This window comes from Carassius auratus, unplaced genomic scaffold (assembly GCF_003368295.1).
Source record: "Carassius auratus strain Wakin unplaced genomic scaffold, ASM336829v1 scaf_tig00020715, whole genome shotgun sequence".
NCBI lineage: Eukaryota > Metazoa > Chordata > Actinopteri > Cypriniformes > Cyprinidae > Carassius > Carassius auratus.
In genome coordinates, this window is record NW_020525049.1 from 20,896 (window position 1) to 39,760 (window position 18,865).

The window sequence follows — 18,865 nt, forward strand, 5'->3', positions numbered from 1 at the left end:
TCCAGCAGCCAGCTATCACCAAAAGCACCCTCTTCTGGCAAATTAAAGAATTGACCAACAAAAAAAGAGTCATGTGTGCTTCCAGGCTATTTTGCCTTAAACCAGAGGATGATTTGAAAGAGTTAATGGGGTATGTTCTATGTTGTAACGCCACTCCTTCACTTTTAAATAGTTTAGGCATAAATGATAGGTTTCTAAACCACTTTGGATTTCACTCAAAAATGGCTATTTTGACAATTACAAAATAAACACATTATGGTGATCCATACTCAGAATTAATGTTCTGCATTTAACCCATCCAAAGTGAGTGCATATCTATCATTTATGCTGCAGCACCCAGGGAGCAGTTTGAGGTTCAGTGCCTTGCTCAAGGGAACCTCAATCATGGTATTGCCGTGCAAGACTCAAACCCACAACATTAGGGTTAGGAATCAAACGCTCTAACCACTAGGCCACAACATCCCCATAAAGGAAATACTGCAGCAATGGATGTGGACATCAGTGTATGCATCCATATAAAGGTATGAGTTATATTGATTCAAATCTAGTCCTGATGATTAATGTCTAATAATTGATACTTTTGACTCAACCCTTTCCTTAAAATATGGTTTAAAGACTTATTGTTAATGCACAACTAATCTTATGATCCGCTATGAGTTTAAAATTCATTGAAATTGGATTTAAAATAAATGACTAATAGAGTCAGATTTTAAATTAGAAATCTAAATATTAAGTTAATTTTTTTTTTTTTTTTTTCACAGTAGCAAACAAGACATGCAGAATATTTCACCTCACACCATTGGATTCTGTCACTGGGCCAGTGGTGGTCCTTACAGTGGTCTGGATTGAATATAAAAACAGATGTTGACATGTATATTAAAATATATCCCCTTCCAAAATGTTAATGTCATTCCAAAAAATGACTTCAGTAGATGCTTTGAGAAATCGATAAATTGATTGCCAACATTCTTTCAAATATATTTTTGATACAAAGGTAAATAACTGATGACAAAAATGTTATTGATATTGAACTTTCCCATTAAGGTATTGAGCACTTATCTCAGCAACTTTAGAATGTTTTGGAAGCAAAAATTAAACCATCTAAATGGCAACAAGCTATAATCATCAGGTATTGTTTCTTGAAATCTGGAACTGTACTCTGTGATTTATGTTTAGGATGAACATTCAGTGAGGTTTGAGACTCACAGAGGGTTTAGAAGAAAATTTGGAAACCGTAAAGAGGGAGTTTTAATTGTAAGATTGTGTCTCAGACATTGTTCATTAAATAAATATCTGAATAGAATAGGTAAACATGAAACTGGAAATTGTGACAATGTGGACATGTCACAATGCATGCTAAATGCCTTCGTGAGTGTTATTTTAAGGGTGCAACAGAAACATTTGTGTTTATTATTTATTTAGGGTAATTATGTATACAGACATATTCTGTGCAGATACAATCAATTAATGGCCTACAAATTAAACACAATCTGTTAAAAATAGATATGCAATTATACAGGAATTAGTATTAATATAGGGCTTGTTTTGGGCAACTCAACCTTCTGCTCAGTTCATAGTGTAAGTCTGATTTTACTCCATAGGTCTCATAGAGATCTTCGGTCTCTTCTGTCATGTCAAGCTCACTTCTTGTAGATCTGATGTCATAAACCAGCACAGCAACAGCAGCCACGCCCACCAGAACAGAGAGGACCAATCGGATCACAGCTTCAGTAGAGCCACAATGTCCATTGCAGACTGGGGAAAAAAAAACAAATAGAGTCAAAATAATGCATTTAGCTCTTCCAAGAAGAGTTTTGTGGGTTATCATTAACAACTCAAGCATTTATTGAGAAGGCAGAACATCCACAAGCTTTCATGCACATTTGCATTGTTTGGCCAAATAATAATTGCCAGAATTGTTTAGAAAAAGAGTTTAAGAGCTTTCCCCCCTCCATTTAACTTGGTTCTAATAGAAACCTGTGTGATTTTGATTCTTTCTGCATTGAGTGATATGGTGCACCTAACAAACAAACAGGCCTGACTTGCGGTCTTCACTTCTCTGTTGCTCAACAGTTCTTTGTTCCTGTAAAATCTGAATAATTTACAAGAAGCAAATGCACCCCACCCTCATGTCTTTAATGCAATGTAAGACACTTTGCATAAAAGTATGTGCCATAGGCATACATGTAAATGTTCTCATTTTTATTAACTGGTTTATGTGGTTGATTATTAAAGGCACCAAGCAGCAGTGACAAATTAACCACATGTTTGGCATTGTGGCTTATTGCGTTTTGACTTCAGTGTGAACTTTACAAAAAGAAATTGAGTCTGACGCACCTGAACTCGGCTGAAAGAGCTCAGTAATGTTGGCATCCTCAGTGTGATTGACGACTGAATTGTGGACCGCACAACTGGACGTCACACAGTTTGAGCTTGACACTCTTTCTGACGGCGAAGAACTGTGTGGAGCTGCTGATAATGAAAGATTTTACTGTGGCATCGCATCTTAAACATTCATAGGTGTTGTGTTGTGTTGTGTTGTGTTGTATTTCTCTCACTCACCGCAGACTGTAACATTGAAATTCATATAGCTGGTCTCTCTGTTGACAGTCGCTAGCTGATAGAGTCCAGAGTCTGTGGTGCTGGTGTTTGCGATGGTCAGAGATCCGGTCTGATCCAGCTTCAGTCTTCCTCTGAATCTCCCGTCAGCGTCGTATGTCGAGTTGGTTTGGGTGAGTCTGTTGATTTCAGCTATCCGAGTGCTTCCGAACATCCACTGTATTAGCAGATACTTCTGTATTTCATTTACCTCAGTGTGTAGAGTGAACGGATCTCCCTCCATCACTGATATTGTCTTCATTTCATCCGTCACATCTAGAGAACAAACAGAAACAGATTTTCTCACAGATGCATATAATGCTGGTTATTAATGACTGAACTATTTCTCTAACCCATAATTGTGATTAAATCCCAAGCCATTATACTAGTAATATCTGATTTAAACATGTCACTGTTGATTAAATGGGAGAAGGAAAAAAAAACTCCATTAAGTGACGTTGTGCCGAATACCATGAACAACATTGATGTGTATTACTGAACTTATTTGTTCCTCCCAAGTGATGTTTCTTCTGCACCAGTTTTCACAGGCAAACAGAAGTGAAACATAAAACGTGATCTGCATCAGTTTTAATCTTACTCAGCTAACATGTTAAATATCATAGAATCATAGTTCATCATTTTAAAAATGCATGCAATATTATAACGCTGATTTGAATTTGGGTTAAAAAAAGAAAATAAGAAGTTTTACACATTTCTTTATTTTAAATGAATTACTCAACAGGCACACTCATTACTTTTGTTAAAAAAAAAAAAAAAAAAAAAAAAAAAAACCTAACCTAGTTCAAACAGGAGCATATTATTAATATTAATATTACTCTGTGCTAACCGGAAATGATAGGCCTTACTTACCAACCAGACACCACAAGCACATCATGAATAAAGCTAGAGCAATCATATTCCCTCTCTGGCCGTTCGACCACCAAACAACTGGTGCTCACTGCTGAGCCAAATGGATCAAATGGGTGGAGCTTGTCCCGATTATGTTAATGATGGGCGGAGCTCTGTGTACACATGCATATATGCAGGAGAGACGGAGTTAGACTCTTTTTTCAGTCCTGGAGTTTCATGCCTTAGACCATGCTTTTTTTTACACTACTGGTATTTTCAGTGCTGTCTTTGCACTTTCTATTATGCTTTTTTTTTATCTATTATTTATTTGCTTGTATGTCTCCAAAATTACGCTTATTTTTGAGTAAGGTGCCACCGTCAGGGGAGTCAAAGATAATTATATCACCATAAGGGTTGCCAATTAACTTCAGAAATGTAACACAGGGGACAAATATGATTTCTTTTTTTTTTTCTTCTTAAAGAAAATAGTGTTTATTCTTGTATTCTTGGAGAAATATGGGTTTGTTCTTTAAGAAGATAAGGGACAGAATAAGGGATGTCCCAAATATTTGTCCTGTACCAGAATGTAGACCTATATTTGCCTGCAGTTAAAAAAGTTTTCAGAAACAATCACAATTGTTTTGCAAAAATTTAGGCCTATTCTAAAAAGAATTGAAATGTCATACAAAAACTGTATCTGTTTGAGTAAATTGTACCATCATAGAATTGTGACTGCACAAGGGTAGTCATTTAGGATGTGAAAATAATGTGATATTACAAATGGTATGGAATTTGAAAGCAACTGAAGGTCTATACTGTATGAAATATCAGTCAAGCAGGATTTTTTTTTTCAATAATGGCTCTTAATTTAGAACTAAAATATTATTGCAACCATATAGCCTTTGAATGAATAAAAATGCACATTTGTCAATTAAAGAAAACATAGCGTGACTCTGTGGGCTGATTCTGGTGCTTTGGATTTATATTTCAATATGAAGAGGTCCAAGTTTAATAATAGCCTACGCTAGAATTTCTTTTTGGTGCAGACAAGGATTCTGTTTGGTCTTAAAGCCTTCCACTAACGCCTACGTTCACAAATAAAACAATGATTTTGCGCAAAAAGTAAGATTAGTTATCAATTGAGTGCCACACTGATATGGTCTGGTGAAAATAATAATATGGGCTGTGAGAAAATATTCAACAAAAATGTGAGTGGGGCTGCTATCAGTAGAACATAATTTATTATAAAAACAATATACTGTATTTATTGACACAACAATTCCATTCTTTATTCTGATTGGTTGGCAGTGTTCCATGAATATTTTTTTTTCCACCCAGCTGTTAATTCAAGTTGTTTTCATTTTTTCCCCAATTAATATAATATATGTACTGTAGATGTTATGTACATGCAGAAAAACTATTTCTTTCTTTTTAGTTCATTTGATTGACGTTTTATATTTTCTTTCAGATTCAACAGGAATACAAGATGTGCAGGAAGCAAATGAGTGATGAAATAAGACACGCCCACCAGCGTCAATCACTGTGACATCATCATAGCAGCATATTTGACCCAGCGTTTGCATGGTTGAGCTGTTAAACTCGCATCTAAATCCTTGTTTGGCTTTAGATGAAGAGGGAAACATGTTTAATGACTCTGACAACTGGACACAGATCACACCACTTGCTTTATTATCTAGATTGACATTGAAGGTTGAACCAAACTACAGAATTACAAGAAGTGTAACACCTTTAAATGATCTTTAGGCACTACAATTACCAAACATCTGCATTGGGGAACCTAGATAAATAGTTTGAACTCTCTGAACAATGTGACACTCCAAACACTAAGCTGATTTTGACAGGTTCAGGAGTGTTTTTTCGTGTAGCTACATTACAATAAGAGTGAAGAATCAGTTTTCACAATGATGCCATAGAAGTAAAAAAATGTTAATCGCCCAAAGAACTCTTCAGTGAACCATTTTTTTAAAGCATATTTTTTTATATGTAAGTGTAAAGAACATTAAAAAGATTATGTAGGCTACTCAAGTATTTAATATGTACTGTTTATACACATACTGTTACTGCATGTAGTGTTCTGTGTTGCCTTATAGAAGAGAAAAAGAAGATAATTTAGTCTAATGTATTGGTACATGTGAAGAAGTGATTTTACATTGCATATGTTTTTTGTATAATATTATGTGCTAAAAATACATTTAATATCTCCAATGATTTACTCTCTGTGTGCCATGTTTAAAATTTAGTTACATTTTATTTTTTTAGAATGGAAAGTGTCAAAATTCTGAATTAAAGGATATCATAGGCTAATATAATAATAATTCACATACAAACAGTTATGTGTATTATTAGTTTGTCTGTTCTTCACTTTAACTTAAGTTCAGTAATGCATTATTGTAGTTTGCGATCGGGTGTTAAGAAGAAGATGCTCCTCTGCCTCTGTCTGGAGCATGTCCCTTTAGGCTTTCTGAATTTGGAAGAATAAACTGCTCATTTATAGCATCAGTCGTCATGTAAATAAGTTAGTCTATATTGGTAAATATGTCATATTGTGGTCAGTCGGGTGGGTGTGATGATTCAGTATTATTATGTATCGAAATCTGATTTTGATGGAATTAATAACAGTAGGAAGGGAACTTTAAGCATCTTTCTGTTTTTATTTCTAATGTGCGGTAAGTTTTATTTTTTTATTTTTTTTTATTCACTTTCAGTTTCACTATGATGTTCTCTTTTTGCTGTAGTTTATTATCATATTAACACAATAACATTCATCCAGATAAATTCACATGTCCTTCTCACTTCTCTTTTAACAGGGGCCGGTTAAGTCCGCATCATTATACTCTCACTCTCACATTGTTCCAAACCTACAGCATTATTCTGCACAACTCAAAAGAAGACAAACAACAATTCATGCTGGTTTGGAACGATGTGAGATGGAGTAAATGATGACAGAACTTTATTATTTAATTTCTTTTTTAGGTGATCTGAGATGTTAATGATGTCAGAGTGATTGACACTGCTGGGTGTGGCTTATCTGATTCAACTGAGCTCATCTTCTGCATTCTCCTTCACTCCATCCACATCCTCTTTGCTCAACCGAGGTATCTCTGAAGTTTCTGATTTCCTGTGGAATCAGTCGGAAAAACACACAATAAAAAGATGAGATCTGTCTTTTTAGAGTCTTTTTAGGAGAAACTGATTAAAATGAAGAGAATTATGATTAAAACAATAGCACATATCTGCAAATGGTACTTAATCCAAAGGCAATAAATAAATACCCTGCTGACAGGAATTTGTTCTTGTTTTAAGGGGAGACACTGAAGTCAAAACATTGTTTTTTCATGCACCTCGCAAGAGAATTTGGGCTTTTTGGTGTTTCATAATTTTTTTTCTCAGACTAGTGGAAAGGAAAACATCCAAAAAACACTGTAACATGTTTCTTAATAGCACTTTTCTATTTGTACCAATAGATTTCAATTACAATAAAAGGCCATTTTCTCAAAATGAGACATAATTCATAACTTTACACTTCTACTGTATATCCTGAAGGTTTTTACAGAGGGATTTGTTCATATATAGCCTACTTTGCTTGATTATAATATAACATTTTAAACACTTGAATGTGAATTAATAGCCTTTTTAAATTGAATTTAAAATAATCTAAACTTAAGTGTTATATAATGTCATATGGCCTCTTGGGCGGGCTTCGGCCATTCAAAGTAGTTTTGCAGGATTGCATTGCACAACATCAGAAAGATCAGGCCATTAGTTTGCTTTCTCTTTTCTGTCTAGTTTGTACTACTCTGAACAATGCTTGTAAACTTTGTATTGTAAGCACGTCCTGTGTTTATTTGCCTTTTTAAGAAGAATTGCTTATCGTTATTCCAGGATTTCAGTGTATTGTGCATTGGAATAAATCTCGGACTTTTTTTTGCGATAAAGCTCTTTAGACGCTTGCTTTTTTACAACAGTATCAGTGGGTCCCGTCAGGTAATGAAAAGCTCTACACAAACGTTCATGCTCACTTTGGCCAAATACAGGAAATATGTCACAGAAGTAGTCAAGGGCAAAACATATAACACGCCCTGCTTCTAACCACAGGTGGAGGGCCTAGATCTAACCACACACGCTTGCAATGCAGTAACTATTATGAGTGTCCATGTGTTTTAAAGGCTAATTCATTTCATAAAATCATCTCTTAAAATAAAGGATTTCAATCGCCATAATTCTGGTAGATATTAAAGGCATGCCATATTAAAAGTTTAATGGGCCACTATAATAAATCAAGTTTGACACGTTTTAAAGGCCTTGTGACGTTCAAGTTATCGATAAACACAATTATGTTCTTCGATCCATTTTAGATGTTATCGGAATGTGATTATGTGATTATATTTCATAAAGCAGGTCTGAAAAACAAATTTTCTAAAGCGCTGGTCAGTTTCTGTTATGCAAAAAAAAAAAAAAAAAAAAAACATAAAAAACAAGCATATTTAGTATTGCACGTTTGCTGTAATCACTCAGATTGTTGAACTGAACTCATCAGGGGTTGTTTGCTCTAAATCTGTCGAGGGTCAGTTGACTGATGCAACTGCTGCTTGTAGTGCAGCTGAATGTGGTTTGTGTGGGTTTAACTAAACACAACTGAAACTGATTTGAACAGGGGTGACAATAGAGATACGGTGGAGATACTGATCAGGGCAATCATCTGTAGAGATCACAAGACGATTATGCAGCAATGGGTAAAACAAAAAAAAAAATGTTAGAGATAAAGATCAAATTTAGAGCAGAGATGACTGCGAACTGATGGGACTAAAGTTCACACATTTATTTTTGTGATCGTGTGAATGTGAGTTTGTGTTCGTTTTTTTTTCCATCTCAGCTTTTCATTTCACTCTCGCCATTTCTCAGTGGTCAACGCCTTTCTAGAAGCATAAGACCTGCAGCCAAGATGAAAAAGATGAAGAATGAAGAATGTAGCATCAATTAAGAGAATAAAGAAGTGAAATCCAATGAAAGTGAGAAGAGCTGTGTTGTGAAATCTGCAAAGATCAAGCATGAGGCTGAAGAATTTAGATTGTACTAAAGCATGTTTATTTATTATTATACAAAAGGAGGCTTAAAGTAACAAACAAATAAATGAAGATTTATCCTGCATAATTTTTATTTATTTTTTTAAATTTCAACTAAAATATCACAGTAAAAGAGCGCTGTTAGTGGAATAGCATGTTCATCCAGTAGGTGGCGCTCCATCAAGTTCATTTATGGTTCATTGTGACACTCGGGACTGTTTGTAATTGTAGCCATTACAACACTAACAAATAAATAAATAAATAATAAAAATAAAAAAACAACAACAATAAAAGACAGAAAAAAATGGAAACAATACAAACATAATTACAACAAAAAAAGGGGTTCTCACAAGCCGTGGATTAAAATCGATTAATATCATATTTCTTTAATTAATGTTATGATGTTTGACCTTTTGACCTAAATACCACATCCATTAACTAGTATATATATATATATATATATATATATATATATATATATATATATATATATATATATATATATATATATATATATATATATATATATATATATATATATATATATATATATATATATATATATTATTATTATTATTTTTATATATATAAATGTTAATGAAATAAAGCACAATAAAAGCACATTTGGAAAAACAATGGTACTTCTGATATTGACAGTAACAGTTATTAATTTTGCCACATTTAGTAGCTCTGAATAATAATAATAATAATAATAATAATAATAATAATAATAATAATAATAATAATAATAATAATAATAATAATAATAATAATTATAAAATGTTATGATAATTAACACCCACACATACATACTAGATGTAATGCACATTTAAATAAGTGGGAATATATGTTCATTCCGTTTAATGTCAATGAATTTCACATCAACATAAATTTTTAAATAAATAAGCTATTTTACACAATATGTTTTCTGTTACTATGTGGATGCAGTAAAGCACCAAATAGTAAGCAAAGCATCTGGTTCATGTTTGTGTTTTCTTCTATTAACTGGAACTATACAGTCTTTACTAAGACGATAGTGAGACGATAGTGAGACGATACTTCAAAGTGTACAAAATATTTAATAAGTAAACTATCAGTATACATATGTTACATTTTTGTATGATTTAAGTACAAACTTTACAGTACAGTCTTTAAAGTTTAAAAGTGGATGGGAAACCGTTTTGTAATTGCTGATACAACAGTAGCTGCAAAATAACTGATGAACATAATAGCAATACTTACCAGCAAGACTCCATGAGCACAAACAGATGAAAAGAAGCAGATTATGAAACGTATTCACGTCAGAACAGTGATAATAATAATCAGGTCATGACACAGGTCTTGAAAATGTGAAATATTTAGTAACAGAGTAAAGCTGTCAGTTTGTAGTGAGGCGGTATAGTTAAGCTCTGCAGTGAGCGTGAACAAACTCCTCCTTCAGAGACTGAATATGACTCTGATCTACAGAAAGAAGAACTCTTTCTAAAAACATACTTTTAGGATTTTCTTTTATTAAAACAAATATGAACCTCCAAATGTGAAGGCTCACACTCACTTAAGCACACTTCATACAACACATTGGATGTGTTCAAGAGAGTCAGGACCTGATCACTGCAGCAGTTCTGTCACAAACTGTTTGGTGAACTGCTGGCAAAAAAATATGTTTGAAATATGTTTTATCTGTTTGTACTTATGGAGTCTGGCTGGTAAGTGTTTTAATTGCTTCAGTTCTGTTTATATTATCATTGGTTCACCTGCATATTATTTATAGGCCTAATAGTTATTTATTTCCATCATTTATAATATTTTCAAGCAGGCCGGGGGCCAGAGGTGTGACATCCCTGTGCCCCACTTCAGACCGAGGGGGGCGGTCAGACCTGAATTTAGCGCATATTAAAGTCTTACTAGTACAACTGCTGTTGTTTCTGCTTACTTTTAGATGGAAAAGCTGCCCATAACCTCTGTTTTCTTTGTAATAATAGCATGACAAAATAGATTTGGCAACAAACCAGTGTATCTTCTTTGAAAAGCATCAAATTATTTTGCAATGCATTTTCGCAGAGGTGAGCCAATCACAGACATGTTTGTTGATTTCTAAAATGCAATGGCCAATCAGAGGTGTTTAGGTTGGAGTCCACACACTCGTCTCTCCAATCACCATTGTTTTTGTTCTATCATGCTCATAACTTCTTTCTAACAAAGAATAATAATAATAATATAAAAAAAAAGTTTTATTGTGTAGTCACGTTTGTATTGTTGTGGCCTAGTGGTTAGAGAGTTTGACTCCTAACCCTAGGGTTGTGGGTTTGAATCTCGGGCCAGCATTACCACGACTGAGGTACCCTTGAGTAAGGCACTGAACCACCAATTGCTGCCCTTGCGCCGCAGCATAAATGATGAACACTGCTCCGGGTGTGTGTGTGTGTGTGTGTGTGTGTGTGTGTGTGTGTGTGTGTGTGTGTGTGTGTGTGTGTGTGTGTGTGTGTGTGTGTGTGTGTGTCCACTGCTCTGTGCACTTTGTATGGGTTAAATGCAGAGCAAAAATATGGGTCACCATACTTGGCCATATGTCATGTCACTTTCATTAGATAATGTATTAACGTGTTAATTCATTATTGTAAAATGCTACCTAATTAATATATTTCCAGCGTACACTTGAAAATGTTACAACACCACATGCCCAACCTCCAATTTGCCCCCTCGTGTGTTCTGGCGCTGGGCCTGCTTTCATGCTTTATCAAACTAATATACCCAAATGCTTTGGTGCAGAGTGACTTTTTTTTTTTTTTTTTTATCGTAAAATTTTAGATCCATTTTAAAAATTGTTAAAAACTTTTTGTTTTTTTCTGATCAGGTGTGTTTGGTGCTTATGAAGTCCGTGTCAGTGATGGAGGGAGATTCTGTCACTCTATACACTCATGATACTGATATACAGAAAGATGATCAGACAATGTGGAGATTTGGACAAATTCGCATCACTCAAATCAACAGAAAGAAAAATAAGAGCATGTTTTATGAAGTTTTTATGGGAGATTCAGAGACAGACTGGAGCTGGATCAGACTGGATCTCTGATCATCACAAACACCAGAACCACAGACTCTGGAGAATATAAAGTCACCAGCAGCAGAAGAGAGACGCCACTCAACATCTTCAGTCTCACTGTCTACGGTCAGTAGAGAATTCTTTACATTTTTGTACTGTATTTTAAAATGATAGAAGATTAATTGTAAAAACATTATAATTCATTATTTATATAATCAACATTTTATAATCATGTTATTTATTTAATCCTTTACATCTGTTTTAAATATCAATGAACTAACAAATATCATATGTCTCCTATTTATTGAATTTGATTAATTTTCCTATATTTTGAAGCTCGTCTGCCTGTTCCCGTCATCAGATGAGACTGTTCTGTTCTGAGTCTGTACCAGAATTGTTCACTGCTGTGTTCAGTTGTGAATGTGAGGCATGTGACTCTCTCCTGGTACAAAGGAAACAGTTTATTGTCCAGCATCAGTGTGTCTGATCCCAGCATCAGTCTCTCTCTTCCTCTGGAGGTGGACTATCAAGAGAAAAACACCTACAGTTGTGTAGTGAGCAATCCCATTACCCACCAGATTCAACATCTCAACAGCATTGAACTCTGTCAGACATGTGCAGGTTGGGCATCATACTATATTTTCCTACAAAACTAAATGAATCATATTTCTGTTTCAACATTGCTCATTTCTTCTCTCAGAAGTCTGTATCCTCTGTTGTGGTTCTACTGAAGCTGCGATCCGATTGGCTCTCTCTGCTCTGGTGGGCGTGGCTACTGTTGCTGTGTTGATTAATGACATCAGATCCAGAAGTCTTCAACAGAAGAGAAGAAAGAAGACAACACCATCCGATTAATCAGATACTCAGGAGAGTGGAGATGTTCTTCAACTGTCTCGAGTATTTACCAATGACAAAATATCTTTTATGAATATGTCAATTTTATTAAATATATATGTCCCTTTTAATTAAAAAAATTAAATACAGTGTAGATTTTAGCTACACATTTTTTCACATCAGATTCTGTGTTTGTATTTACAATACAAATCTTTCTGCTTTACAAAAAATTGTGCCTTAATGAGCTCACCCAAAAATGAGCTCGCCCAAATATGAGCTTACCCAAAAATGAAAATTTGCTGTTAATTTTCTCACCCTCAGGCCATCAAAGATAAAAATAGAAAGTGAAGACTCACGTGTTTTATCATCAGAAGGGTGGACTACTCTGCTTTTGAAGCCTGACTGGTTATTGTCAAGTAGGTCGCTTTTAGGAGATAAAAAAGCATAGAGTTGATTGAACACATCTCTTTCAAGAGTTTTTGACAAAAAAGGGAAGAAGAGATTGGTTTCTATTATGATAACTGCTGATTTAATGTTAGATCTTGAATAGTGGGGATACCAGAGGCTGCTTAAATGTGTAAGGAATGACAGATTGAAGGACAGCTGGCACAGGAAGCTCTGGAGACCTTGTTTTCTGTAACAGGAGAGAAGTAAGAGAGGAGAGGGAAGTGTGTGGGTGGAGGTTGGCTGTCGGCACTTCGTCTCTTTCTCACACATTTAAAACTATCTACACCTTGTTTTGTTTTTTTGTCACTTGTGGCACCTGAAAACCTCTGTTTCGGTGAATGTGATTTCACCAAGTGTCCCTGGATCAACTGTAAAATCTTTCAGATTGTTTTTACGAACTCATCTGTCTTGCTGAAAAGCTTTTCATGTGGTAAGTCACTCAACTGACGCAGCTGTTCCTAGAGCTCCCAACACTGCATAATTAGCTTGTCATCTCAAACTGTGTTGTGGCTGATTCAGCTGGACTGGAGTTTGATTATCATGACTGAACACAGATTAAACCAATGATTTTAACATCTATGACTTATTTTAGAGAACCGATGGGGTTCAACAGTCATGAATTCCACAATGTGTAAAAATAGTCCGAATTGATAAAGATCAAATTAAGGGCAGAGTGGAATATAGACTGAAAGGACTTGATTGATTGTTATCTGCTTTATTCCGATAGACATTTGTTATGACGCCTGTACCTCGCCTTCAAGTTTTCCCTGTCTGCAAACAACCCGTGACAGTCTATTAAAGGTCAAAATGAGTCAGAACATGCAAGGAACATGTGAAGCATCTGTTTATTATTGTAAAAAAAGGAAACACACACACTCAAAAAACATAATGAAACGTATCTAGCATATAACTTTTAAAGAAAGGTATTCTACAAAATAAAATCATAGAAAGAGAGGAGGTGGAGCACTGACAGATCACCCTTTATTATAAGAGATATGCAGGACTGACACAATTATTGCATCTGCTTTAAATCAATACAAACATAAATAAATCAAAAACAGCTTCAAAGCCCCGGAGAGAAATTCATTAATATGACATGATTAATTAATGTCATAATGTTTGACTTTTTGACTTGACTGAAAGCCACTTTAACATTCATAAACTCACAAAAACCCTTAAAAGAAACTTTAAACGTCACAAAACCATGCATTTGAAACATGACTGATAATTAATCCTTGCTCACTCCAACAATGTGACACTCATACACAAGATAAATATTACAGATTGTGAACATAGTGAAAAATAATCTACATATTTTAAGAACTAATTCTGTGTGACAGGATTTTAGCTTGTCAAGCATTACCAGTGTCTTCCAGTGGCTTCACTGCCTATGGCTGAGAACACAATGAGCAATCAAGTCATTTTAGAGATCAGTGGTTTACGCTGAAAGAATGTGCAGTTCAAAGCACATGTGCTGTGTGAACGGTCTCTTCCTCTTTGATCATTTCGATTAAAAGTGTGCATAACTTGCATAAGACGGCTTGTGACGCAGATCATGTTTAGCTTTGAACTGAATGAAGTCAAGAAGTTAGGTGTGATAAATATAATTGTCTTAGCTTGGAATCCACTACCCTCACAAGTATTCAAAGATCTGTGTGTGTGACATGAAAAAAAGAAAAAGAAATTACATCATTTATATTCAAATAAAACCATTTTGACACTGATACAGCATTTAAGGGGAAGTCATGGCCTAGTGGTTAGAGAGTTTGACCCCTAAGGTTGTGGGTTTGAGTCTCGGGCCAGCAATACCACGACTGAGGTGTCCTTGAGCAAGGCACTGAACCTCCAACTACTCCCCGGGCGCAACAGCCGAAATGATGAACACTGCACTGTGTGTGTGTATGTTCACTGCTCTGTGTGTGTGCACTTCGCATGGGTTAAATGCAGAGCACAATTTCTGAGTATGGCTCACCATACTTGGCTGAATGTCACTTATTTGAATCAGAGTCTGATCAGCATCACACAGCGATTCCTGCATACACCACATCAGCCTCCTCTGTATCTCTCTGTAATAAAAAAAAAAAAAAAAAAAAAAAACATTTTCATATCACTGATGTATTTATGAAGATAATTTATCTTCATCCTTTAAATTCTACCAATAAAATGCACTACGGTAGAGAATAACATCAATAAATCTGATCATATTAAATTGCATATAATAGTATCTCCACATGTTGGGGGTAAAACTATTTTGATATTACTGATATTACATAAGTGTCAAACACTGTATTGGGGGATACATTTTGAGGAATGACAAAAGAGAAAAGTTAGAATGTACAGATCATTCCTTCAGCAATTAACTTTAAATATAAAGTGCTGTCTGAAATTTTCTTCTACGATTAGTGTTTTGTTATTTTTTTATTAAATTGCCTGAGAGATGCCTGCAGCAGGACTACAATTCCCAGCATACACTGCAGTGTTGGTGAAACTACTTTGAAACTAGCTAAGTACTCTTTAAATAAAAACTGAACAGATAACTACTTTACCACTAAATTAGAAGATTACTTAATTAAATTTATAATAAAGGACTCAAAGGCATAAAAGGAGCGTAAGCAGAGTATAGAGTATGAAGAGAGAAGCAAGAGAAAGGAAATGAACACATTATTCACACATAGGATGCAACGTGCCAAAAGCTGGTTAAGAAGGTGCAGAACAAGTGTGAAGATAGACCTGCATTGGGTTGTTTTCACACATCACTCAAAGACATTGCTCAATGCTGTTTTAAAAGTGTTATATAAAGTACCTGAAAGCCATTCTCAAGTAAGAGTGCAGACATCTTACCAGAAAATGACTTTGGTAGAAGTTGAAGTCACCGTTTAGAAAATTACACGAGTAAAAGTCTTAAAGTGTTTGATATTTAGTGTCCAAGAAGTATTTTTTAATCCTAACCGTACTTGTAAGTAAGAGTAAAAGTACTTAGTGTATTTCATTCCAATGTAAGAAATGTTTCTGGAATCTGCATCTGAAATAACATTTAGATGTATTTACAGTTAATGTATCTCAGAGGGGATATGGATGCATTAAACCTGCAGTTACAGATGCATAAATAGGCCTAGTGTTTTGTTTTTAACATAAAACGTTGAATACTAATATATGAAATAATTGAAAAAATATGAAAAATAGCCTAAAATGTGAAATGATAACCGCTAGTAGGTGACAGGAAGTGACTGTTAATTAGTGAGTCTTTGGGATTCAACCGAGATTCATTCAAACGGCTGATTCATTCAGAAACAAAGCATTTGACTGTGTTGATGAGTGAATCGCTGAATCATTTATTCAACCGATTCGTTCAAAAAGCTGATTCCAACAATGAGTCCACACTGTCCATTGCTCAGAGATGAAAAACAGCGCTGTGATATTTGTTTGGAGCTACTTTCGTTGGCGAAAACGAGCAAAAGTGTGTCTAAAATGTAAGTCACCCATTGCCTTACTGAAATTGTATATAAATATTATTCAATGTGTTTGTGATTATATCTGCTGAAAAACCGTACTCTTTGTGTGATATAGATTCAGCTAATTATATTAAATAATATAAATATAAAAAGCATAAAGAATATATATACATATATATATATATATATATATATATATATATATATATATATATATATATATATATATATATATATATATATATATATATATATATATATATATATATATATATATATATATATATATATATTTATATATCTCACACCCCAGACTTGACATGAGTGGGAAATGAATCATTTGCGGTTGTGCATGCACTTGTTTGCACTCGGGCAAGGTGTTTGCAGATGCCAATGTATCGGAGTAAAAGTGCACATTTTAATTCAGGAAAGAACTGAAATGATGCCTGAGAGCATGTGAAAAATGTAGGAAATGTAGTGAAGTAAAAGTAAAAGTTGGCTGGAATATGAAAACTCAAGTAGAGGACAGATAGCCTACTATTAATCCTCCTTACATTAAACCACTGGTTTTAAATATGGCTGAAGTACTAGTGCACTGCCTATTTATGTGGACTGTCACTATAATGTCTGTTCATGGATGTAGACACACACAACGAATGTCTTAACTTTCTTGCACTCTGAATAAATATTTCCTCAACAGTTCACAAGAAAAAGCCTTGCACCAAAATAAATGCTCCTACCGATTTCTGTGCTTTTCTTTTGTTGAATGTTGTTTCAGAGTAAATGATCTCTTCTTTACATGTTGTATCTGTTGCAACAATAATGATAGACATGAATAATAATAAAATGAATATGATAAAACATATTTGAGAATTATTGTTTATTCTTCTGTAGAACACTCTTTCCTGTTATTCTAATGTTGTTAACATTTATTTACATATTTACTGATGTATTTTTTTTATTTTTTACAGATGTATAAGCATTAGGTTATACTTGCCTTCTTGGTTAACTTTTTTATTTTTCTTACAGGTGAAGATCATGACTGCAACAACAATCAACAGAAATCCAGCCACAGCCGCAGCAGCAGCAACAGAGATTAACATGGTTGGGTTGTATTCTGTAACAGACAAAACAAGACGTTTATATGAATGTATATGTCAGTCTGATCCGCAACAAATACTACATGAAATATCAGCACTATGAGATGCAATGGTAGTATCACCACTTTCCAACCTGGACATGTCTGACAGAGTTGAGTGATGTTCAGATGTCTCGTCTGGTTGCTGACAGGATTGTTGATCACACAGCTGTAGGTGTTATTATCCTGATATCCCACCTCCAGAGGAAGAGAGAGACTGATGCTGATATTAGACACACTGATGCTGGACAATAAACTGTTTCCTTTGTACCAGGAGAGAGTCACATGACTCATATCCACAACTGAACACAGCAGTGAACAATTCTGCTGTGATGATAATGATGATGATGATGAAGAACATTGTGAAGAGTCTCTGCTGATGACAGGAACAGGCACAGGAGCTGTTAGAGAGATATGAAAGAGATATTAGAGAAGTTCATTGTGGCTGACAGCTGTGTTCACCACTCATATGACATTGGTAACAAATTCACATATAAGGTGGAATTTAAATATCATTATTGAATTACTTTTGAATCAGTTAATGAATGTTATATAGAAAATTATATCATTTATTACATAATCTTAATAAAACTACTTTCTAAAATTAAAAGAAATATATTTATGTGTGTTGAAGTGTAACAGGGTTGAAACCAAATTAGTTTTATGTATTGATTTACAGTTTTACTCTTATCCCAGAATGAGACTTTCAGTTTTCTAATATGAAAATCCACCATAAAAGTATTAATAAACATGTCTAAGACTATAATATGATTTAAACTATATTATTATACTTTTATATATCATTCAAATTTTAGATATAATTTTAAATAAAATATTTTTCTTTTTATACTACATGATCATAAAATGAAAAAATAATTACAAGATTAATATTTAAGTTTTAATGTAAATATAACGGAATGTTTTTATTATGCTTCATTTCCAGTCGAGTGGTTAATGTCAAATTATGCACACAGTGCTTTTATGTATTACATAGAGTAATATTATTCAAAGTTTAAACATTTTAAGATGCTTATTTTTCATAAAGTCCTCAGCCAGAATCAATCACTGAAACACTCGCAGATCAAATGTGGTCAACGGGGTGAATAATAATTATCTACTCACCGTAGACAGAGAGAATGAAGATGTGGAACAGTGTATCTGTTGTTTTTCTGCTGACTTTATATTCTCCAGTGTGTTTGATTCTGGTGTTTGTGATGATCAGAGATCCAGTCTGATCCAGCTTCAGTCTGTCTCTGAATCGCCCATCAGCATTATCCTCATAAACACTGATCTTATTGATTTTTCTGTTGATTTGGGCGATCAGAATGTGTCCAAATTTCCACATGATCTGATCATCTTTCTGTATATCAGTATCATTGATGTTCAGAATGACAGAATCTCCCTCCATCACTGACACTGA

At 34.3% G+C, this 18,865-nt stretch overlaps 1 protein-coding gene and 1 pseudogene across 1 annotated transcript; one reads left to right on the plus strand and one right to left on the minus strand.

The window, feature by feature from the left end:
- Window positions 1–1,498: 1,498 nt before the first annotated feature.
- Window positions 1,499–2,955, minus strand: LOC113076551 (uncharacterized). The gene is made up of 4 exons (XM_026249251.1): window positions 2,952–2,955; window positions 2,563–2,874; window positions 2,338–2,472; window positions 1,499–1,755 (listed from the first exon to the last, which is right to left on the minus strand). The coding sequence occupies exons 1-4, from the start codon at window positions 2,953–2,955 to the stop codon at window positions 1,529–1,531; spliced, it is 678 nt and encodes a 225-aa protein (XP_026105036.1). The 3' UTR covers window positions 1,499–1,528.
- Window positions 2,956–11,570: 8,615 nt separating this feature from the next.
- On the plus strand, window positions 11,571–12,429 carry LOC113076552 (SLAM family member 5-like; annotated as a pseudogene).
- The last annotated feature ends 6,436 nt before the right edge of the window (window positions 12,430–18,865 follow it).

Bases quoted from the DNA above. Each gene is read 5' to 3' on its own strand.
- LOC113076551 (XM_026249251.1), bottom strand. The intron at 2,473-2,562 runs GTGAGTGAGAGA...TTTCATTATCAG, and splicing joins TTTCAATGTTACAGTCTGCG to CAGCTCCACACAGTTCTTCG. The intron at 1,756-2,337 runs GTGCGTCAGACT...TTTTTTCCCCAG, and splicing joins GCTCTTTCAGCCGAGTTCAG to TCTGCAATGGACATTGTGGC.